The sequence below is a fragment of the Vanellus vanellus genome (genome assembly GCF_965231255.1).
Source record: "Vanellus vanellus genome assembly, chromosome: 6".
NCBI lineage: Eukaryota > Metazoa > Chordata > Aves > Charadriiformes > Charadriidae > Vanellus > Vanellus vanellus.
The window spans coordinates 30,820,300-30,845,776 of record NC_138911.1 but is presented as its reverse complement, the minus strand read 5'-3'; the positions used below and the strand labels follow the sequence as shown (position 1 = coordinate 30,845,776).

At 37.9% G+C, this 25,477-nt stretch overlaps 1 protein-coding gene across 1 annotated transcript in view; it reads right to left on the bottom strand.

Moving 5' to 3' along the window:
• Positions 1-25,477, bottom strand: part of STARD9 (StAR related lipid transfer domain containing 9) — a gene marked incomplete at its 5' end in the record, with an annotated part of 115,350 nt that overhangs the window by 32,603 nt on the left and 57,270 nt on the right. Inside the window, 14 exons of the mRNA XM_082485299.1 lie at positions 971-1,018; positions 3,252-3,355; positions 4,356-4,438; positions 5,334-5,471; positions 6,387-6,438; positions 10,257-10,436; positions 11,147-11,221; positions 12,070-12,147; positions 14,364-14,461; positions 14,871-15,071; positions 15,288-15,385; positions 16,346-16,413; positions 17,338-17,410; positions 21,509-21,578. Of these exons, the coding sequence (XP_082341425.1) occupies positions 971-1,018; positions 3,252-3,355; positions 4,356-4,438; positions 5,334-5,471; positions 6,387-6,438; positions 10,257-10,436; positions 11,147-11,221; positions 12,070-12,147; positions 14,364-14,461; positions 14,871-15,071; positions 15,288-15,385; positions 16,346-16,413; positions 17,338-17,410; positions 21,509-21,578 (1,366 nt within the window). The remainder of the gene's footprint in view (positions 1-970; positions 1,019-3,251; positions 3,356-4,355; positions 4,439-5,333; positions 5,472-6,386; positions 6,439-10,256; positions 10,437-11,146; positions 11,222-12,069; positions 12,148-14,363; positions 14,462-14,870; positions 15,072-15,287; positions 15,386-16,345; positions 16,414-17,337; positions 17,411-21,508; positions 21,579-25,477) is intronic.

The window sequence follows — 25,477 nt, the reverse complement described above, 5'->3', positions numbered from 1 at the left end:
CAATGACAGGACCAAGAACTTCATTATCTACTTATTTGTGGTGATGCGATCATATGATGACTGATGCCAGTCACATGCCTCCTGTGCATTTACTGGCTGACAACAAACATCAGAAGTTTGAAGTGCTGGGACTCTTCTGAGTAGGGTGCATGAGCAAGCAGCCAAGTAAGAGTACAATGAATCACACCCCTTTTCATGGAAAGTTTCATGCCTAAACTTTTAATATTTGGGTGCAATGGTAGAAATTTCTTTTCTCTCTCATTTCTCAAAATATTTTAACATACAGTTAGAGGTTGAACTGGTAACTCAACCCATGAAAAGCAGATGGGAAGAACATCATCTTACTGACAGCATGCGAGACAAGACTAAGTAATCATTACCATAACATATATGTTCATATGCTCTGCAATAAAAAATCCAGAAGAAAGCAAAGTATTATCAGTTCCTGATTAATGAGTACTTAAACCCATGGAAGTTTAACAATTTCAGAATTGTTTTTGTGTGCAGCTGCTTTCATGCTTTTTTGCATGAATGAAGCATGTTCTGTGCTAGGACTTCCTTTTTGGACTCTTCCATAAAGCCATTTTCTTCTCACCGGAAGAGAACCAAATTTGTCCAAGGATTTTTCAATTTACTAATGAGTATTCACAGTACCTACTACTGACATCAAATTTGATATACTTTAAGGTTCTTATATATTGTAAATTGGGGCTGCTTCATCATAAACCCCACTCATGGCTTAAAAGCTGCAAATCATTTGCACGAGACAGTTTGAAGAAAGAACATGGTTGCAGAGACTTGCCTATAACTGAGCTGCAGGTACAGATTCTTGTTTCAATATGATAAAATCAAATTAAAACTTGAAGCCTAGTTTGCCTCTCTTCTTGAGGAAATTAGTGTAGCACAGGACAAAGACAAAGCTAGAGGGGCCAAAAAATTCAGCGTGATTTAGACACATTAATATTCTTACCTTAGTTCAGGACAACATTTGTTTTCTTTACAGCTTCTACATTTTTCACTGTAAAAATAGAAATAGGAAATCATAAAGATGTTCCAAAGGAAGGCAAGATAACTTCACTGAAGCCTATTATACACAGAGATGTTATTGTAATTTTCAGTAGAGGAAGACTCTAAGATGCAGATTGCTAGCAGCTGGGAGAGCATCAAAAACTATCGAGTGAGAGGGGGGAGAGAGAGACACACACATACATAGCTTGCCCTGTTCTTATATTTTCCTCTAAGCATCTCTTTCTGACAGAGGTACGACCCTGCACTGGGTGGACTTTTTACTGATGAACAATAAGCACTCCCTGTAGTCCACTTAGTCCTGTATTACTGTTTGCAAAATAACTCAGACAACCTTTTAGCACTTGACATTGACTCTTCTTCACGAAAGCTGGACATTTGAGAGACCACATACATCTCATTTTATTCTCATGTTATAGATCTTAGGCTGGATGTCTCAATCATAACCCTCTCCATGAGCAAAACTACTTGTCTGGACAGAAACATAGGCTTACTGGTTACTGTAAAGGAAGGCTGAGTGGATCAATTCAGTTTACCTTTGCCAAAAAACTATTCAAGAGAAAAAAAAGACCACTGGACTATGTAAGGTGAAAGACAACTAATATTAGATATAGTTTATAGCTTATTCCTGTAAGAGATGGACATTAATAAAAATCAAGCAAATGCAATACCATAAAGCTTTTCATTTTCACTGAAGTAACCATTTGAAGCACTCTAGATAAGTATGAGGGTAATGCTAAGCAATGTAATATACATAGTCCTATCCAAGCCATTAAGAAATTGATCAACACAAACAAATCTGCTAGCTGAACATGGTCTGGGGGAAAAAAAAAAAAAAAAAAAAAAATCAATCAGAAATGTTCTGCAGTTTTGTCAGGTTAAAAAAGGGAAAACCAAGTGCTATTCTGTGCTAAACTGTTCACAGTGCTTCAGGATTTCTGCAGGTTGTTCTAGGACCATCAACAAATTTCTGTGACAAAAGCTCTACCTCTGATGTTTATACCCATGTAACGAGCAACTCGGTATCTACTTTTGAAGGTCATTAGATGAATGCTTATTTTTAAATTCTTTGTAATTTTTACAAAGAAAATAACACCAGTGATGTGTAAAATGTACCTCAGTAAAGAAACAAAATTAAATACCATTTTGTATAGAAAGGTATCACTGCAGGAAATGAAAAGCAAATGCAGATTAGATACATTAAAGAGAACACATAGAAACACACTATCAAAGGTGGAAAGCAAGCTGTTTGACTAGAAGTATGAAGAGATGTTCAAAAGAGAGATAACATTTTATGCTCATAAAAACCAGATGAGATACTTCCTCTAGAAAGAGATAAAAGATTTCCAGTATGTTACCACACCAAAAACACTAGCAAGAAGCAGAACTACCAACAGATATGAATGAGAAGATGGCTGTTTCTTGCCTTTAACGGGTCAATTGAATGTGCCAGGCTGAGAGGAATTAAAAAAAGAGAAAGAACCCAATTACATTTAATTCTGTGATATTCCGTTTTCAATGTTATGAACTGAAACACAGAAGATATCTTAATTCATTTTCCTGACACATATTAATCACTATCTTCACTACACCAATCCTTTCCCTTTCAGAAAGGCTCTGCCATGAAAAGCATACATTAGACACTGTGAGTAGGAGCAGTTCTTCCACATTTGGGAAGCAGTATACGCCTCATTTACTGCTCAGTTAAAAAAAAAAAAAAAAGGAGAGAATCACGATGTCATAATGGCTTTCTGAGATGAAGGGCTCAATGAGGACTTGAACTAAAGGGAATTTATGAACAAACCAACCTCCTGCTTTCCACAACAAATTAGCGGGGAAAATGAATTGGTAATAATTACCTTGGTTAGATCATATCTAGAAAAGTCCATTCTATGCGCCAAAGTAAGAATATTGTAGAAATCATACATTAGCTCACAAATCAAAACAGCTATAATGCAGATTTGCAAGTGAACTGAATTACGGCTGTCTGACAGTCTCATCCGAGGCATTTTCTTGATTGTGCATCAATAAATAATTTTTCAGGTTTGTTTCTTGGATATTGTAACACTGTATATTAGTTGGCCAATGCATTTTCTCAGACACTTTTATTTGGTCACCTGAAAACATGATGGGACTCATTCTGTATACAACTTAGTTTTGTCTGAACCAAGTCCTGGTTTCAGGCATCATCCCACACGAGTAATTGTTCGTTTGTTTTAACTTACTAGTCAAGAGAAGAAAGAATATAGTGAGGAGAATGGGTGCAATTTCCATCCAAGTTGAGCCAGTCCAAAGCTCCAGAACTCAGAATGCGTGGGGTTTCATTAATCTACAAAAAATACAACATGAGAACGGGAAGAAAAGCTATCACAGCAACCCAGGAACTTCCAAGTTATCATTAAAACCGCCATTGCTAACTACTGTGTGCAATGCTGCATAATACCTCCCATGTGATTTTATAATCCCACTTACACTTCTGCTTAGTCTTTGATAATTTGCAAAATTCCTAAGTATTTGTTACTAAGTACACCTCTTCTTGTAGTTTAATGTACTGCGTTTCATTAATGAAGAAATTAACAATGAATACAAATGGAAATTAAGCCCCTTAACTACAGAAGTGAGTACAAAAGGACAGTTGAGCAGAAATAAGATGTTATTATAAGAAAATTCATTTTAAAAGGTAGATTCTTGCCAATATCATCTGGTAATATGGTTATGTCCTAAACCAGAAAATTGCTTAGGGTTTTTAGTTATATATGTCAGTCATTTTAAGAATTATCTATTTTTTTTGAAACATTATTGAACTAGCTGACCAAAAAATATCTTGCAGTAGTTAGTTCCTGAGATTAACATATCAAGAAATATTTTATCTATTTCTGATATATGCAACAATTAAGTGCTTTCAGAGTCATCAATACTCAAGCATGTAATTCCATAAATTTTCCATTTCTTCTAGTATACCTCATTTGGGATGGTGAAAAGACAGAGAAAGGAGATAAGTCAGAAAATTATCAAATGTGGAAAGATTCTTAACTGATCTTTTCACTGCAGCATTCTGCCTTTGTTTCAATCCTACCATAGCCGTGACTAGAAATAGGAAACACTAAATTATTCAAGGGATCTGCATCATCTTTTGCTAAGCACATCTGAAAGAAGCACTACTGTCCTCCCACAAAAGGTTTAGTGTCATTACAGACCATTAGATAGAGGAAATGAAGCAAGTGAATACGATGATGAGAAGAAATATCATCAGGCTTGCTTTTAAGAGGGAAAATAATTAGGAAAATCAATGAAGAATTAGGAGAGAAAAATACAGTTTTAGAACTTACTGATCTTCTTTGTCTTAAGATAGCAGCTTCTGCTGGGTGATTGAATCTAAACTTATGAGACTTGCCAAGGACAACAAGGGCCCCTGTGAACAAAAATTAGAAATCTACAGAGGCATAATTCATCAAACAGTTGGTCCCTAGACTGTTAGCAGCTTCTTAACTCCAGTATACAGACTACAGCATATACAAACTACTACAGAATAGTAAATATAAAAAAACCAAAAAAACCAACAGTTTTCTGACCATCACAGAGCAGAAGACTATTTTTAAAATTTGCCACTATGGAACAGCAGAGTTATTATTCCATAGTGACAGCATCTGAGCAAACTAATCTTGGATATCTCTGCAAACTCAACATAACAGTAAATTCCCTGTTCATATTAAAGACCAGCCTGACTTCATATCAAAAACATAACCAACCCACTGCTGGAAACTTGCTTTTACACTGTCTTTTAAAGAATCCAGATTACTGCAAACTCCCAGAAATTTATTGGTTTTTTTCATTTTAAACAACCTGAAAATATGGGAGCCAGATCCATTTCATCTGAGCTCATTCACCGTAGCTTATGACTCAGTGGCTAGTACCCTCCACATAGACACACTGTGGAAAAGTTGAAAGTAATTTCAACCATATTACACAAAGGCCAAAAAAACCTACCAGTGGTCAGCTGTCTTAGAACCAGTCTCCACCACTTTCCACAACAGTGCCTCTGACTACGTCTTCCCTTTTCAGAAGGCTACAGACTACTGCTGTCAAAAGCAGTCTTAATATTGACCTATGTCTTTATTTTACTTTCTGTGGAGTACTTAATTTATTTCTCCCAGTCTGGAAGCTCCAGCCATGGATCAAACTTTGTGGTGCTAGGTAGGAGACAGAGATGTATTTCCTAGACCTGCATGAGTTCCATAAATCCTTGTCTCTAAACTCCAGAGGTAAGTTGATTATAATGCAGCATTCACAGAAAAAGCAAGCCTTACCTTGTGACAGACGACACGATCCAGTGACTTCACATCCATTCACAGTGCAGTGTGCGCCCTGAACTGGTCGCAGTGTCACAATCCCACAGTTGTTGTCTATCATACAATGATCCCTTTCAATCCATCGTCCCTGCAAAACTACAACGTATAGATTTGTTTTATCTCATCTATTGAAGGGGTTTGCACTATTTTCCTCAGCATGAAATACCACGCACTGTTTGACACTATGATTACGTACTTCATAGCTCAGAGAACTATGTCATGTGCAGACCAAGGAGATTAAATTGTCTTCTTTGATTGATAGCAAAGTACCTAACCACAGAAAAAAATTTACTTGATTGAAAATAGTGAGATGGCTTTTTAAAAGTATTTCTGGTTCTGGAAAACTAAACGCTACTTTCTGATTTGTGAGCTGATGTACAAATTATTCTATTATGATGAATTTTCTTCTTGCTATGATATCGTTTATTGTTTATATTTAATAACCTACTGGCAGACAATAATCAAACTTAACCAAACTTAGCAGAACTAACCAAAGCTGAGATTCCACAAAGTTTCCAATTTCAGTATAAAGTTTCAGCTATCATAATTCGTAGCTCTTGAGATTGAATGTTAAAATTAAGAGTGCAAATGAAATGAAATTTAAAAAATACTCTGGATAATTTGGATTTTATATCTAAAATACTCTGTCCAAGTAGAGTTGAAAAGGTTTATCAATGGCTCATGATCACTTGTGCCACTAGTTTAGGGTAGAACATACCAAGATTTGGATGTTGGATGAAGATATTTTTAAACTCTAGGGTAGCATGTGAAAAGTGTGAATATATTCTGAAGCGATCTCAATGAAGTCAAGACCATCGAATTTTTGACCCCTTATACAAAAAATAACTGAATTATTTTAGCCAACTTAAACAATTAATCTCTTCTACTTACCTTCTTCTATATAGAAAGCTGACAAACAGAAATATTACTTAGCTATTACACATGACAAATAAAAACCTCTTGGTTTGGCCTGACCATACCATAAAATAATTTGTAATATAATTCTCTTACCAATATCTTGATCTTGGTCTGAATCACTTCTTCCAATTTTGGTTGTTCCTTCCTAAAACAAGAAAAGAAGTCATTTAAAAGTTGGTTACTGAAAGTGGATTATATATAATAATTAAAAAAGCTTTAGTATGGCATTTTAGTAAATACCCAAAATAAACAATCTCTGAATGACTGAATTGTTTAGAGCAAACTCTATCTACTACTTCATAATCCTACAGCCTACTGTCCCCCATAGTGATGCAATTACTTCTTGTCCTGTGGCTATGTCAGCTTCTCCTATTACGACTACAGTAGATGAAGTAACCCTCAGTGGATGATTTTTGGACTGTGCTTGAGACAAATATTTTGAATATGAATACAAGTTTTGATGCTTTGAACTCCTACAGCGAGACTCGTTCTTTGCAGAAATTAGATAATTCTTCTTATAAATATCCATGCAGGATGAAAGAAGCTGCAAAATGGTTATTCATTTAACTAGGCTTTTCAGATATAAAAGTAACAAAATTCCTATTTCATAAGGGAACTTTGTCATAGATTATGAATTCTTCAAACTAACTACTAAAGGAGAACTTTTTTTCCAAAACTTAAGTGACATTTATAAAAAGTCTTCCTGGTTATTATGGTATAAAGGCAAGTTCCCCAACTTGAGGAATCAATAACTTCAAATAAAAGAACTGCCTAGGAACAAAAGTCTCCAGAACAAGCAAATATAAACCATATTATGGGCCAGTGATAGAAGGGAGACAGGATTCTTATGGTACAGTACAAATTTCAATAAAACACAGTAATGTAATCAATATTATGAGAAAAAAACTATGAAAAAAGCAATGAATTCACTACCTGTCTAGTATGTTCCATTCCCAGTTCTATTTTTTTCCTTAGGAAAACAAAGCAAGATCATTTCCCACCTCTGAAGAGACACTATACTTCATTATTGTAAACAGATTAGTGAATGCACTCTAAAACGACTGTAGTGGCAACTTTCAGTCATATTAAAAGTAATTATGGTCATTAAACTACTTGATTTTTGTATTCTAATTAGAATAAGTCAAATATGCTTCCAGCTCCAAGCATATTATAGCCTAGATTTAAAGATGAAGCAAGACATAGTAATCGGAAGTCTGAATACTGGGAAAAGGGAAGCTGTACATTGCTGTAAGACGATGCAGTGATGGGCAATTATGGGTAAATCACAGTGGTTTTGTGCATTGGAAGAGAATGATTATCATTCAGTTCCTCACAGAAGTTGGCTATCTGAACCAACTAACAAAGTCCTCTGCTACAAGCCCTGCTGAGACTCCCTTGCTGGAGAGGCTGAAAGCTGGATTGGGCACAGTGTCCCTGCTTTGGAGTAATTATCAAGTTACATGTCAGCTTAACGTTCAGTGGATTCAACCACAAAACATCCATCTGGCTTGGCCCCAACTTGTAGAAAACTTATTATCCATATGGCCTTTGACTCACCCCCCCAGTCAAGTGAGTTAGCGACATGTATTTTATACAAAGTAAACCAACTCCTAAAAGGCCTCTTTATCAATTATCTTCTTGGCTAAGCAAAGAAATAGTTATTCTAATTCCAAAAGAAACTTTTTACCAATGCGCTGAAATAACTCTCTGGTAATACAGTTTAATACAGGAAAGTATATTAGAGCAGTATTGGCTCATGAAATTCACAACAGTATCCCAGTTAGTGGAATGATTCTGGGTAAGTTTAAGTACAACTAAAAATTGCAGCTGAAAGCAAGGGCACAGATAGGATACAAGCAAACTAACTCAACTTAAAGAAGAAAACAAAACAGAGCCATAACATAGGCCAGGCCCACATTGATTTCATTTTTTTCAAATGCTATTACTGAGCTAATAATTTAAATATTTATACTCTTTTTGAGTATTAAGTATTCTACCTGAAAACGTGAAAGATAGATGATTCGGATGAAATGATCGCACAACTTCACCTTAACATATCAAGGTAAATCTTCATATCTGTTGAAGTGCTTTTACATTGTTACTGTCTTCTGGCAGTGCTTCCTGACTAAGGGTAGAATTCCCAAGCTGCATTATAGAACCATAAAGAGTGAGATTGCTTTCCCCCTTTGGTTTTGGGAGTACTCTAACTTTCAAAAGCGTTTGTGAAGTACATATTTTTCTAAAACAATATTTAAAAAATCCCATATTTTTAAGCTATGCAAAATGTCGGTTAAATTATAGGGAAAACATATTTTTGTTAATGAAAGCCAGAAATAAAAAGAACAGAACCTAAGAAGGAAAAGTTCTTTAAGCATAGGCACACTATTGATTAGTGCAATTCAAGAGACTAAAATAGAGTAATGCCATGTTTATTCCACATGATCTGAAAACTGCTGCCATGACCTCTCTCTAGAAGTACAATGTAAAGTGCTGCTATATGTTGAAGCCCTGCTATGTAAGGAACTGCTAATGTTTTACCTTCTTGCTGTTCAGATGAAGGTAATAGACACCAGAGTCTAAAAGATGCAAAGCACAAAGAAAAGAAAAGGCAGCATCTAGGAGCAAAGAAAGAGGGGACAAAGATGTTAGTGTGACAGAGAGACACTAATGAATTCAGGTGACCCTTCAAACTAGGTTTCTCCATTAAAATTAATATCTTTAAATTACTTTAGGTGTTGTCAAAATTAGTATGTGAAAATATTTACTCTTTCCAAAATGGCACATAATGAAAAAAGATTTAAGTAGTAGCAATTGCTTGTAATAAATATTTAATGTTAATGTAGGATTGAGTAGTTCAAGTTGCATGTTGATCAGCACTGAACTTTATTACTAGGTCCCTAATTATTACCTGGTACAATTTCTTTGTGCTGGCACAAGAAAAATTTGTAAAGTTTCTTTCAACATGATAAAGAACAGCATGATTTCTGTTTCAAATATTTGTTGCAGCTTTTTAACAGGAAAAAAAATAATGCTGTGTCCCTACACTGTATCAAGTAGCACAAACCCTAGATTTGGATTAAGATATTTTTTTAGTAGATAGATACATGATTTTCAACCACATTTAACACATTTTTTGCTAATCATTCCTTTTATGTTAAAGTGTATCAATATTGCAGTAATTTCCATTCATTTAAACAACATTAAAAAGTTAAAGTCCAGCTTAGCACAGACTTACTAAAAACCAAACAAAAAATACCCTAAAACTATTTGACCTAGCCATGCACATCATAAGATGCAATGTGGAGTAACATGCATATGGTGTTATGAAAGTTTCTTGGTGAAAATCTTGCCTTAAACGAGCAGCTACACAACAAAACAATATCTATGAGGCTAGAATATTATCCTGGAAAATTGACACTCAAGTGGGATCACAAGTAATTAGCATTCAAGCTAAACACCTGAAATCTGCTTGGCCAGCAGCATATAGAAGTCATTGCCAAAGTGAGCTGTGCTTGTTAAAGCTTATTTTTACCTTTACTCTACACATGTAGAAGTATTCCAGTGTCAAGGATACAAGTACCAAGTAAAATCTGGACCAGCATGTCTGGTATACTTTAGGCAACATCCTTTCTGTTTACACACACACGCATGCATGCACGCACACACACACACCTGTCCTCATGCTTTGTGGACAAACTACTATTGCCTTTGCTTATGATACATTATCAAATAGTTTGCACATGCATTCATAAGAGGTCAACTTATTATTCCATATATGAATTCTTCTCCTCCTCCATTTTCACATAACCTTTTCTGCTTTTTTCCCCTCAGTTATCTGTGTCTTGTGGGCTGCAGCCTTTTTCATAGCTGTTGCTGTAATGATACCTTAACCACTCTCCATTTACAAAGAAAACAAGTGTTTTCAAATTCAACGCAAAAGTAAGGCAAGTGACAATATCTCACCCTGAGATGATACAGCACCACTCCTGTGCTGAGAATATCATCATCCATGGCCATTAGATGAGGTAAACTAGAATCTATTGTTACTCCAGCTTTTTCTTTGTTGATGTCCACACTGTATTCTTTCATGATGGCTTTCCTGTCTGTCCATTTACTTGTCCAGTCTTTGGTCAATTGCTCAATCTTAAAGAATAGGAGAGGAAACTGTTTGACTGACTAAGCAGGTTAATTTTTCTCATACATAAATTCCTTCAGAAAGAACAGGATTTTTCCCAGTTACTGGATGCAAAATTCTTTTACCAGTTGCAATGCAGGTGTATTTCTAATTGCAGTACATTTCTGTGGCAACAAAAAAATCAGGTAAAAACTATACTACCACCGAGTGAAGTAGGTTTAATCTATTGAAGACTCATCCTCCAAAATGTCAGAAAGATATATGATCATGCTAACTAGTTATTTTGCCTGTTTTTAAGCAAAACTTAAAATTAAGATCTCCAAAACCTTTCCAAGTCACCAGTGACGAAACCTTCTTAGTAATTTGGTGACTGCACAATAATTTCCTTTGATAAATTGAAGGAGTTTAATCTTAGAAGAGAGAGGCTCTGTATAATGAATTACTGTGATATATTGAGACAGCTTTCAAACAAGGAGGAGATTGTGCAGACTTAGTGATATTCAGTGGACAGTATTCCACTAAGGACACAAGACTTTCATCGCAAATTGGTAGAGAGCACCCAACATGCATTATGGATGGCAATTTCCTGCATATTCAGAGAAATCAGGAAAGGATTAGGACAAAAACATTGTCACTGTGGTTTCAGAACTATGGCAATGCTATCCCCCCAGCCCAGTGAAACAGAAGAGAGTTACAGCATCAAATAGATCATACACACCTTCATTTCATTCTGAAGAACCAGCTCAGTCAGATTTCCATCCCTGTCATCGCTCCAAGAAGGACTAGAATTCCTCTGTACAAACGACAGCCACCAAGATCTACATGTTAGTTTCCTTATTCACAACTGCCAGACATGTTCTTTCACTCTCCAGGATTTCAAGGAGGTGAACTCGGGAGAAGGAAAGACAAAATACACAGCCATTTGATGCTGACTTCTTCTAGCATGTAGCCTACATCTCCCTAGCTATTGCATGCAATTTTTTGTGAAGAACTGGTGAAAGAACAGTAACAGGGAGATACTTCTGCGTAAATAATCCTGGACTGTAGTTCCAGTCTCTCCCAGCAAAACATGCTCTCCGTGGCATGGAAAACCAAGATGCTACTATTATTCTGAAGGAGAAAAACACAAAGAGTGTCAACTGTATTGTGAGGGCTCACAGATGTTCACAACTTCTTTTGGGAGACAGAGTGTGCAGGCAGGGTGAAACCTCCAACAGACTGTTGAGGTCTACTAGTTCATTTTTTTGGGAAAGGGGATTGTAACAAGTCTGGCAGGGAAATTACATCAATGATTAATATTTTGTACTGTCTTTGTGCTTCCATATCCCTACAAATAAAATATTTCTATTTCATGGTATTTCTGGACAACAAAACCATCCAACTCCATGAAAGACAGACAAGGAAATCCTTTCTAATCATTACACGACTGCTTATACTTCAGGATTATCAATATAATGCCAGAAAAAGGAGGAATGACAGAAATGTAGCTAGCCGTGTAATCATCATGAAATCACTCAGAGAACAGTTTAATTTCCCCTCAGTTACAATAAACATGGAAAGATAAACAGATAAGATGAAAGCAAACTACTGTAGCTACCTAAAGCACCATCAGAGCTCCAGCTAGGAAGTGTTCCTACATACCAGTTCAAAGCTATTCAGCATAGTCTTCAGCCTATCAATTTCTTCTCGCAGTTCTCTGATCAGTTTTACATTTGCATCCTGAAACATTGAGACACAGATGTTGGAGAAATCATGCTTTAAAAAAATCTAGCTAAAGAAATCAATGCAGAGCTTTTCCAAGACCCAGGAGGAGAGGACAACAGGCACTCTCACAGCAGTACTCCTTGCTCCACTCTGCCAGGCCTCTGGGATATACTGCCTAGGCGTAGATGGTTCCTATGTTTGGTAGGTTCTCTTTTCACATAAACTTTGTTCTATCTTTTTTCTGAACATATACCTACCATAGGATTCTTTTCCCGTTGTGACAATAGCTGGATACCTCACTACTTTTATGGATTTACCTCGAAAATAGTCCCATCAGGTCAGAAAAAAAAGCTGTTATTTCTGTCATGCAGAGGGTTAGAGAAGACTAAGTCAGAAAGTCACCAACCGTCATATTAAAACCCCTTGCAGCTGATACACAAAGCATTTCCAGCCTGCTTGTGTGGAGGCATTTATCTCCCTTTCAGAGCCAGCAACTCTGCACAAGCAGGTTCTGGAAACCAGCTTTTTGCAGACAGTTCAGAGAAACTCTTGGAGTCACGAGTCAACTATCTCTGGGTTACCAGAGACACTTTGGCTCAGGTCAATTTGCAGTGAGGGTAAGAAAGCAGCTAGCTGAAGGGATGGAGCTAAAGGTCTAGCATGGGCTGTGCAAGGGAGTGATGGGCACACAAGTTGGGAGGCTGAGAGGCTCTATGTAACAAGAGGCCAACCCAGGAGGACAGTGTTTGCTTGCTTGTGGCCTGTCACAGAGCTGAGAACAGCTGCTGTGAAAACCAAACACACTATTGCTGCCACTAGTGATGTCTAAAAACTAGTTATAGGCACTGGTAATATGGATGCAAATTAAATTTGGGAAACCTTGGATTAGAAGGGTTTCCTTCTGCCCGAGATTTAACAGAGTATCGTTAAGAAAGCAAGTAAGTGAAGTACCTCTCTAAGATTCTATCCTTTTATCTACAGATAAAATCTTGATACACCCAGGCCAAATCACAAAAGAACACTACTAAAGTTGTAAAGTCAACCGCTCAAAGATTAGGAAATGCTGGAATTAAGACTTTTTTTGAACCTTTAATTCAGTCCTCTTAAATGGATACACTGTGATTCAGTCCTTAAGTTACATGATCACCATAGGACGGCAGCCTCACGCAGAATGCCAGGTAAAGAATGCTCAGTTAAAGAGCAGTAATTCAGGAGTTTTATATTTCTAGTGTGTGATCATAGATCTTGATTACTATGTGCTATTTGAATTTTGCTGTGAAACCAGACAAAATTATGCATTTCCCCATGGATTTTTTTTATGCCAGTTTTCGCCACTATAGTATCTACAACCTCCACAACTGCTAATCAATCTGTTTTAACAGCATGTCTTTGATTGGGACAGTTTACGTTTTTCCCTTTTGATAAATATGGACTGGGGGTTAAGGGTGGAAAATGAGGAACAAGCACAAATTGAAAGTTTGCTTTAAGCCTGTGGACTAGCATTGAACAAGAATGCTGCAGCAGGGGCAGTGACAGAATCCAGTTCCCCAAGACAGCATCAGGCTCCCCCCTTAATATCCTGCCACCTTTAACTTGTGCAGCCTGTGAAGGACCCCTACACAACTGAACAGATGAAACTGCCGTACAGTCAGAGTTCATACCTGGAACAGGCCTATTTAATGCAATGAATGAAACAGGGGTTCTGGGGCAAAAACTGTTCCCATGTATTTAAAAACTTCATCTTGCGCACTGAAAAGATGGCAAATAGAGACTACATAGGCTACCTTAGGCCTGGCGTATTAACTTTTGAATTCTTGACTTTGCAACTTTAACACAGTTCATTTAACATGTCTAAAGGAAGGGTTGCAAGGGTTATGCACTTAAAGTAACAGGTTAAATAGTAGCATATAATCCTAACGGTTCTGTAACTCTGCCAATATTTAGGATAAAGACATATGATAAACACACATATCATAAAAATTGAAAAAGGAGGAGGATTGAAACTCAATGGAAAGAGACGAAGAATATAAAATAGGTGTGAAAATCTAAATGGTTTAAGCTGCACAGGATCAAGGAAATTATTTCTGTAATATCCAGGCTCCTATTTAGTTCTCATTAACATGGGAAAAAGAGGTATGAATTTTATTCAGAGAGCAGATATATTGAATAAACCTTAAATAATGCACACAAAAAAATGGAATAAGAATGAAAAGCAGAACTCAAGGCCTCACCTCATTCACTCTGGGCTTGTTAATAATATTTTTGGCATTTGAAGCATATCTTAAGGTACTCATGGTCTCGTTGTAGCTGGAACTGGCAGGAGAGATAGCTACAGACAGAAAACAAATAGAAAACAATCACTGTTTTAAAAAGTAATACATTTAACCCATCAATTCTCAAAATGGTGGATTTTTTTTAGTCTTGCTTCTTTAAAAAACAAACCCAAAAGTATCCTTAGGGATATTTCATCAAGCTCACGGAGAACGTCTTCTCAAGACTGCATTTATAACTTAATAAATCACTTTAAATCAACTATGACCTTGGAAAAACTCTTAAGTTTAATATCATGCACAATCATCACGCCTTTTCCATTTCCTTGAGTATCCTATGAAGTATTTATGAAAATATTTACAAGGACAGATTCTAAGTGATACAGCTGTCTTCTCACTGCAATAGAGATGTATTTTAAGGGGGTAATGTAGTGCAAAATGTTAACAATTAATAGAAACCAAACTCACTGGCAATCATAATGGTCTTGGAGTTGCCCCCCAGACTGTCCTTCAGAAGCCAGGTGAGGATGGAGTCACGGTATGGGATGTAAGCCGGTCGCCTGGTCCCACTGATGCTGCCTGTGGAAGGACTGTCCGCATGACTGCTCTCCCCTTCACTTGTTATGGTGTTTATGCTCTGGCAGCTGCTGAACATCTGTGAATTTTGTGCTGAAGGAGAAATACCACAGAGCTCAGGAAAGGGGTGACCTTTTTCTGTCATGGCTATTTAATTTTCTCAGATGGCATTACAGTTTATGAAGACACAACACAACTGTTCTGTTCAGTCTTTTGTTGTAAATATTGATAAACATTAAGACACAGGACGTGGTGAGCGAGTCCTATGCTTTTATCACTATGCTTCAATATAAAGAACTACTGTCTTACCTAAAGTTGAGATGACAATTCCAAGTGTAACTAATGACTTGTTAATATTGGCACCTTCGGTAATTCGATCTTTACAGTAACTGGGATCAGCTCTTTCACTGTAGCACAAAAGCATGGAAAAGACAATGCAAACCAAGCAAAAATGCTTCATTATTAACATACAATCAATAAACATCCTGACATACAAGAAAACAGAAATTGCAAGCTTTGCAATTAAAAAAACATATGCTTTGAATACTTTACATTGCTCTCCGGTTCAGAAAGTCCGAACAGCCATGAGCCAAGGCCACTGGCACAAACTACTGCTAAAGACCCATGAAAACATAAATTCTAGACTGAACGGAGCAACCCAATCATAGCGGTTCTGAATTAAAAAAAAAAAAAACAACATACATTTCACAACTCTGCAATGGTAGACTGGCTTAGTGCACAAGTCTGTATATCCCCTCAGTGCTACTTTCTCTGCTCAGACAAGCATGGTGATTCATGTTCTCGAGGAAAAAAAAATGTCCTGTTCTCCAACTGTTCTGTAACTCTTCAGCACAGCTTCCATTTTTCTATTCTCTGTCACATCCAGCATAGCCACGTTTCCCACTGAATGCATAGCTAAGACCAGAGACTTAGGAACTTTTGGAACATGAAAAACATAAGCAGTGAGATACGACTATTTTCCCCTACCCATGCTAGGAAGCCAAGAGGAATATATTCCTTTTGTTTCTTCTGTCTCTTTTCAAGCTCAGATTTGATAATTCCACCAATAGCAACTGGAAAAGCCACTTAATAAGATACGGGGTTGAATGGAATTACCTTAAATGTACGCAACAGCACAGTATTGGATCTGAGGACCCAGGAATTGCCTTCCTCAATGAAATCCAATACCCAACACAGAAGAACAAATGACCGAGACAATATTCCCTCAATATTCCTTGTTATTGTATACAAAAGTCAGGCTTCTTGTTAGTTTAATGAAGTTTTAAAATATTAAATGTCATCTTTTAAGGCAGTACCACCGGCATCTTCAGAGAAAATTACTTTTTTGCCCCTCAGTATATTATTACCTGCCTGCAAGGTCCACTAAGTTGATCTTGCTTGCGATTTCAGAGGGGAGATTGTTCTCCAATATAGCCTGAAGAGAAAAATGTAAACAAGGAAGATTATTCCTTTTCATTAATTAAAAAAAAAACCAAAATAGATGTGCTCTTTTGTTTGAGACTGAGTTTTACACGACTGTCTCACTGCCTTTCTTTGTGACCTTGACCCACTGACTATGTTCAAACCATTAACTCAACAGCTTTCTCACCCAACAGAGAAACTACCCTCTTATGCTGATTTCCTCTTAAAAAAAACCCTTTACTGCCTAGCGACTGTGAAAGGGTTTCTTGTAGATCTTGCAGAGTTATTTTCCGCTAATGTATTCTAAAGGTCTTTTGTGAAACTACTGAAAAATGCCTCAAAATGTTCTGTGATTACAGGATGTTAGAAATGTGAGATAGAAAAGGTCTATTGGATCACTGAACGACTTCCCTGCCAGGGAAGGATATAATTCCTCCAGAGAAAGAGTGCATTGTTTCTGGAAGAGTACTGGATGCCAAATGCTAAAGAGATGAGCACATCTGAAAAGCTGGACAGATACAAAATTTTGGTAAGTGTTAAGCTAATGTTCTATTTCAATTAAGGATCCTAAACAAGTGTGACAAAACATAACTTCAAAAGTATTCACATGTAATTTTCACAGCATCCTAGAAGGGGTATTGCATTTCAAAGGGTTGATTAAAACTTTAAACATTTCTTTTTACAGTGAGTCCTTGGCATCACTTCTGACTATAAGCTTCCACAAAGGAACAAGAACACTTCAGTAAACACTCAACACATCAGGCAGTGTGGGAAGCGTAACACATCTGCAGTGTGATCCAAAGGAAGTAAGTAACAGCTTCCACCAAGATTATTACAAACAGCACAAAACAGTGACAAGTAAACAATGCACAACAACACATTGAACAATGCTTTTTGAGAGAGAAGAGAAAAGGAAGTTAGATTATTTTTAGCTAACCTGAGTGTAGTGGATGGTGAAGATAGCATGGGATCTGCTGCTGGCATTGTGAATATGTGTAGCTGCTGTGATTCTAGAGAGAAGAACAAACCATTCAATTACAAAGGCTTATTTCCCTGTATGCAGGGAAAGCAAAAATAATAAATACAGGAGGTAAATTAAGATGAAGGAATGTAAAACTTGGAGAATATGGTAGGCTGTATTCTTGGATCTGATCACAGACTGTTTCACAGAGGACCTGGAAGGGTGGAAACTGAGAGTCAGTTAGAGGTGTTTTCATTGACCAGTAGCACTCAGAAGAAATATCTTAAATCAGCCTTACAGCACGGGTGTAAGGTGTTGCATAAGGGTAGAATACAGCAGAGAAGTACAGCCAGCAACTGCTTCATACAGCTCATTCCCAACACCGCCGAATGTACTGGCTCAGTACATTTTCTTCATATTGTTCCCATTTTTATTTCTTGGTACTTCAAAGGATCCAAAAAGCTTCATATACCACTTCTGGGGCTCCCTTCTGTCACAGGACTGATACAGTAGTTTTAGTTAGAGGAGTCCAATGAGATTAGCCAGTCTACCCGTATGAGTACCAATGAATACTGTAATTCACTCATGTAGCACTTGCTTGGCTTTAACACGTGGAAAGACTGGTCATCCATCTCTAGCCCTCTGATCCACTGCACTCTGGCTAGCAGGTACCAGGCACAAGAGGAGGAGAAACAGCAGCACTCTCCCACTGTCTCTGTAACGTGAACTTTTGGAAATTCCACTTTCTTTGTTGTTGTTTTGATTAGACAAAGCAAAAGAAAGCAGGGCTTTGCCTAGGGCCAAAGCCAGGTCACAGGTCTTTTCCTTTGTCGCTCTTATAGCCGATAATCAAGGCAAGCTACACATGCAGTGTTTAGCATCAGTTTTGCCAAGCTCACCCTCAACAACAGCAGGCAATTTTTAGTAGTGCAGACAAGGACTGTGGAACCACGTTTTTGTTTGGAACTCAGCTGTCAGAGTACTGCAGAGACCAGTCGCAATAGAGAGCCGCAGCTGTGTGTATGCCCCTGACTGCCTGCTGCAGGAGGCCAAGGGACTCCAAGACTCTCCTCCCTGTTGCTCTCAGCTTCCTACACCTCCACAGCCACGTGAGCAAGCACTGCCAAAAGCTACAGGCAGCGTAGTGCGTCATGGTCGTAAGTGCGCCTAAGCTGAGGAAGCGGGAGAATGTGAACTAGTGTCCAGATGTTGGAAGAGGAAGACAAACAATTAGGTAAAGGGCAGAAGAAAAAACAGCTCTACAGTGGCCAGACAATATAAAGGAACAGCACTGAAGTTTATAAAGCAAAAGAGAAATAGAAAGCGCCCCAGGATTTGGAGGAGGAAGTGTTAGCACTCGCTTCTCACCTCTGACAATGCACAGGGTAATTGGAGGGCAAGTTCACATCTCAAATACTCACAACCCACGTGAGCATTTTTAAGGGAGAATGTATGTGTTAGTTTTTCATATATTCTATTTCATCATGGCACGTAGTGTACATTTTAATATTGTTAACTGTTCAAATACTATTATCTAGATTCATTGTTTGTTTTGCTTTACACAGCACCAGGGTTATGCTTTTGGAAATTTGTATTTCCTGTATTTAAAAAAAATTACTCTTAAGCATTTGAGACTAAGTCTTGCAAAGTGTCAAGAAAAAATAAAATAATAGCATTGAGAGTTACAACAAAAATAATGATTGCATGTTGAAACTTGTATTTGTTAATTTTATAATGGACAGGTGCAGCCAGAGCAGGGCTGGAGATGGCCTGATAAAACCAACCGGTAGTAAAAAGGCCTTCAGTAAACTCTGCTTGTTAGTACAGGAGCTTGCCCTTGAAAGGCACCACCCATGTTCAAGGGGAGCTTCCCCTCCTATCTTTCCTGTATAGTCCGACCTGGAGCCAACATATCACATCTGCTCCTCTCCTACCTCCAGCCATATGGGGTAATTGCAACCTGTTGCCCACATTCTTTATCCCTAAGATCTTGCTGATGTTCTTTTTGCATCATTTCCCAGACTGCAGATGTTTTAAATTAGTTTATTTGCATTTAGAATGTGGTAATAAATACTCTGCAGAATATTTCATAAAAATAAAGATTATAGGTAAATAAGAGTTTCCTGTATATTCCAAATAAGTTTTTGAAAAGTTACTCAGAAAAAGAAGTTGCTTGGTTTCATGCAAGTGACAAGGTTTGAACCTTCAGCATCACAAAAAACACACATAAAATACTGAACCTCTGATTTTGTTTTCTCCACATCTTCTATTTCCTTAACAATGACACAACTGTACGATTACACTAGTAGACAGACTGGAATTTTGTTGTTGTTTTGAAAAAGTCTCTTCTTACCATAGAGTTGCATCTATTGATTGCTACAAGCAGAAGCAGCAAAGCTTCATCCTGCTGTATATTCTTATGTTTTTGTGATAATGCAGCTTTTTATTTACTTCCCAGCATCACTGATATTCTAAAATCTTGTCCTCTCTTATGGTAAGACTTAATATCAATTTTGGGACTGTTATTTATATTTGGAGGATCATTTCAAATATAACTCTTTTGCATCACTGTAACAGCAGTTGCATTGATATCGAAGGCTCCCTGTTGAAAACATAAAAAAGTATCTAGACTAATGAGAGCTGAAATCATTGGCTTCACTGGTGTGCCAATTCCCACAGTTCTCTTGTAAGAAACAGGCATGATTTAGACTAAGAACTTAAAAAAATAGTTCTAAATCTTAAAACAAATAATTATAAAACAAATGCTTTTAGAAATTAAATAAAAATACACTATCTTTTCAGCAGTTTTAAATCACTAAGTTACACTAACAAGTGAGTTGAAAGCTATACAGTCTAAAGGGCCACGAGCAAATGGAGCAGAAAACCAAGTCTGTTTACAGCAAAATGTTTTCCTGGGACGCATTTTTTATCCCAGACAGATGGTTGAATTTTGTGGGTAAGTCAGCATGGGATCAGTTTTGAAGAAACAACTATATGAGCGCTTGTAGCCCTCATTGTGGATAATATGAGGATATGTAACATATGAGTGGTGTTCCTCAGGGGTCGGTACTGGGACCTGGACTGTTCAATATCTTTGTCAGCGACATGGACAGTGGGGTAGAGTGCACTCTCAGCAAGTTTGCCGATGATACCAAACTGTTTGGCGAGGTAGACATGCTGGAGGGGAGGGATGCCATCCAGAGGGACCTGGACAGACTGCAGAGGTGGGCCCAAGCCAACCTCATGCAGTTCAACAAGGCCAAGTGCAAGGTACTACATCTGGGTCAGGGCAATCCCAAGCACAAATACAGGATCGGCGGGGAATGGCTGGAGAGCAGCCCTGAGGACAAGGACCTGGGGGTGCTGATTGACAAGAAGCTCAACATGAGCCAGCAGTGTGCGATCACAGCCCAGAAGGCCAACCGTATCCTGGGCTGCATCAGAAGTGTGGCCAGCAGGTCAAAGGAGGTGATTCTGCCCCTCCACTCCACTCTCGTAAGACCCCACCTGGAGTACTGCATCCAGCTCTGGAGTCCCCAACACAAGAAGGACATGGACCTGCTGGAGCACATCCAGAGGAGAGCCACGAGGATGATCTGAAGGCTAGAGCACCTCTCCTATGAGGAGAGGCTGAAAGAGTTGGAGCTGTTCAGCCTGAAGAAGGCTCCGAGGAGACCTTATTATGGTCTGCCAGTAGAAGGGGGGCCTAAAGGAGAGCTGGGGAAGGACTTCTTACAAGGGCATCTAGCGATACGACAAGGGGGAATGGCTTTAAACTGGAAGAGGGCAGGTTCAGATTGAACATTAGGAAGAAGTTGTTCACTTTGAGGGTGATACAGGTTGCCCAGAGAGGCTGTTGAGGCCCCATCCCTGGAGGTGTTCAAGGCCAGGCTGGACGTGGCCTTAGGCAACCTGGTCTAGTGGGAGGTGTCCGTGCCTATGGCAGGGGGGTTGGAACTCGATGATCTTCAAGGTCCTTTCCAACCTAAACCATTCTATGATTCTATGATTACGTGTACATCGTGCAGGATCAGCAAATCTGACACCCTGTCACAACAAAGCACCGGCAACACTGTCAGTAAAATAAATCAACACATGGAGAAAGAAGTGTTAAATAAAGATGGAATGGGTTTGTTTTATTAAATACCTTTTAGCTATTCCTTCTTCCAGAAGTTCTACCACTTGCTTGTAGTCTGTAACTAAATGCTGAGTCAACCCTGTGAAAGATTTAGAAAGAGTTAAATGAGTATTTTTCTCAGGAAGTTTCAGTCAGTTTACCCAACAATTTACCCAACATCAGGACCATAACGATGTTCTGCTTGGATGCTAGTCCATTCTCCAAGCAGTCTCTCAACTAGAGTAACTATTTTATTTAAAATAAAATAAAAAATTGCAGTCCATCCTTCAGATGCAGGGACATCATATAAAAAAATGTCTTGTACTTTCGAAGTACAGAACTTTTTTCAGCTTGTCCGCAGAACAATGTATAACAAACTCCATAAGAAATTTCCAGCTATGTCACTGTGTCACTGCTACTAATTACATACAGATCCTGCAAAGAGGCTTTTTGCCATTGCCTCTGGATAATGGCTCTGCTCACGCAGCTAACAGAATTAGGAATCAACCCCTGTGAATATTTACCATTTTACTTAACTAGTCTTCAGCCTCCAACACTTGGGAGTCTTCATGCTATTTCTCCCCAGGGGGTACTCAAATAATGGTATCAAACATGTGGTGTTTTTATACCTTCTGCTTTCATGGTTTGGTGGTGGTGGTGTTTGTGTTGGTTTGTGTTTGGTTTTTTTTTTTGTTTGTTTGTTTGGTTTTTTTTATTTGATTTGATTTTTGAAGGGGGACAAAAATCCCACTGAAAACAAATGAAAGAAATGCTGCATTGCAGAGCCTGCTGTGTCGGAGTGATGGTTGTGACTAGCGGGGCCCCGGTGGAGGGCAGTGTGCTGCTGCGCTGTAGAGGCACTGCCAGCCCCTTGCAAAATGCAAATTCCAGCAGACACAAAATTAACCTCAACAGGCTTGTATTTCACATAAATCCAGTTTAATATGCCTCGTTTGCATTTTTAAGGTGATGATTAGTTATCATTTGTACTGCAGTGACTCCTAAAAAAACACCTGAGTTGTGCAGCAAACCTTTGTCATACAATACCTGGTAAAACACCCCTTTACGGAATGTTTTATCTCGGAGATGGAATCTACTTCCTGCCTCACACTGATTTAGGCTTATTTTGTTATACTGAACACCACAAAAGTGTGGATGAAGGCAGAGTACTGAAAGATGTGATTTATTTGCATCAAACAATTTATCTACTGCTAGAATGTAAGTCAAGATGAATATAAAATTCAACAAGATGGAAAAAAGTACTTCTGACATTGTCAAAAAGAATCCATCCTTACATGATAACAGCTTGCTTAACTTTAAATGAAAGCAAAATCTAAGCCAAAGATGGGAATTTAGTCCTTTAGCAAGTGATACACATAAAGGAAAAAAAAAAATACTTGTATCACCCACACTTTTAAAAAAAAAATGTAACTGTAGTGTGCATGCATGCACACTCACAAAGTATAGGATGCTTTTCAAACAAAAGCATCTCATCTGCTCTCTAGTGTCCCTTTACAATACATTCATTCCAGAAGTCATCACATTTTCCATTTGAGAAAGAGGCCCATTATTTTTCCAACAGCACTGGGATCTTCAAAGCTCAGAATATGGAAACTATTATTGTTTTCCCAGACCCTTTTTCAGGGTCTTATTTAACTGAATAAAAATCCAGTTATAAAATGGAGGCATGGAAGAAAATCTTACCTTTTTATAAGTACTGGAACAGTGAATCTAGCACAGAGTTCAAAACATTTAGTTTTTCAATAATGTAAATAAAATATTCTAAATCTTGTTTGAAAAGAAATGACAAAGTGTTCTGTCGGCTGCTAGAACAAGAAGGGTCATTTATAAGTCCTATAGAAAGATCAAAACCACTTGCTCGTCTAGAAGTCTGCCTTGGAGTAAGAAAGGATCTCCCCGAGAAATCTGTCTCAGACTAACAAAATAGATTGCATCATTTCCCGATTTAAGAGAGGCCGATTCCTTAACAGTGCAACCATCTGTGAGGGAGAAGTTTGAAATGATTCCAACCCGAAGCACTAAAACACTTTCAGCATTTTAAAGGCTACAATCTCACAGCCTTTACGTGGAAAAATGATGGGCTGGAAACTATTCAAAATACTTAAGCGTTCAGAGCTGGGACTTCCTGACTGAGCTTGCAAATGGAAAATGCATTGCCCAGAGCATCTAAGCATCCTTAAAGGGGTTACGTTTTCTGATTTTCCTCTCTGTGTGTTCTTCTTCCAGTGCTAACTGCACTCTGGATATTATTGACACCAAGCACACAACTGACAAACTAATGGTACAGTGCAGAGCTCCTGATCAAAGTCAGCAAACCATAAAATTGCTGATGGCTTGCAAGAAGTATGATGCAAATACAGATGCTAGTCCTTAACATACTGCATCTGTGGGAAATAATTGAAAATTTCTAAGCTTTGCTGATGTTCACCATTTTTATTTCTCCCATACAGCAAATTGTCTGGAAGAGGAATACAAAACAAGCTTCCCTTCTAGAAAGCTTGCTAATAATTCTGATTCAGCCATCTAGCTATTGGAAACAATATCCATGTGCTCTGATCCTGCACTGAGAGACTACATATAAAACGGCCAAAGGCTACTTTAGCATGTAGGAGGCCCTAATTACAGAGATCAGCAATTGTTGATTGCAGTAATATATTCTTGCAGTTGAGAAGGGCATTTTGTACCAGTGCTGTGACCACTTCATTTTCTTGAATTTGAAATTATTATGATCAAGCTGGCTGTACTGCTCACCTGCATTCAAAAGACCTCTGGACTTTCTCACTGCTGCTTATTTTTGATGAGAGCTAACAAGCGCAGTTCCAAAAGGAGCTATGTAATCACATCTTCTTTTTTAGTCCCCCGCTCCGAAAGACATTAGGGCTGTCTCGAGTAAAACAAACTGTTACAGTTCCTAATTGTGTAAACTGCAAATATGCATATTTATTTATTAATGCATACTTATATACACATCTAAAAAAACCCCACAACTATGTCATCTGACTGTTGCCCTAAGCCACTGACTCATCAGCCTGAAATCACTTCTGTTCACATGCTCTCAGAACAGCATCTAATTACACCCCATGATGTTTTCAGCAGAGAAATTCATTTTTCATGCATGTGATAATTTCTTCCAAAAATACAAATCACATTTATCATTAAAATTAAAATTTTTCTTATGGCATTAACACAATGATTTTTGGAGGCTGTCCTAAGATACAGAGGGAGAGAATCTTCTAAAATAAAGTACTCATACTGAATTTGCAAACATAGTCAAAGCTGGCAATTATTATTTAGGTTAATCTTTTTCCATTATCCTTTCCTCTTATTTTACAAAATCTAATCAATTGGGAACTTTTATGGGATATTTCAGAACTCTAGCATAAAATTGTTCCACTTAAACACAAGTGAAAATTTTAAGTATAAAAATCCTTATTCAAAAGTGGCAAAAAACCCAAACCAAAATAAAAAAAAAAAAACACACCACCACCCCTAACCCTGAACTACAAAAGAAGTGACAGATTTGGCCTGGAAGATTCCAGATGACGACAAAATAGTGACAAAAGGCAAGCCAGCCCATTGGCAGAAGCTATAACTTCATTTTCTTTTAAAACAAGGAAAATCCATTATCTGCAGCCAAGGAATCACTGGAGATATAAGGCCTGAGAAAAGGGATGGAAATTGCCAAGGAAGGAAGCAGTTTAAAGACCTTTTCTTGTACGGTAAATGAGCAGCTGCTAAAAGAAAATAATTAGTAACTGTACTCCACCAACAATGAAGTTCTCAGATAACAAGCAGGTAGAAAAAGAATCTTGGAAAGACCTAAATAAAGGCCAAATGTCTATGAATTTGCTTTTCAAAGAATGATAAGTTTGCCATACTAATGAGACCATCAATTCATCTATTTTCCAACTCTCCTTAAATAGGATGCTGATGTGCTGGGAAAGCACAGCTGAAATAACCAGAATGCCAGATAGTCCC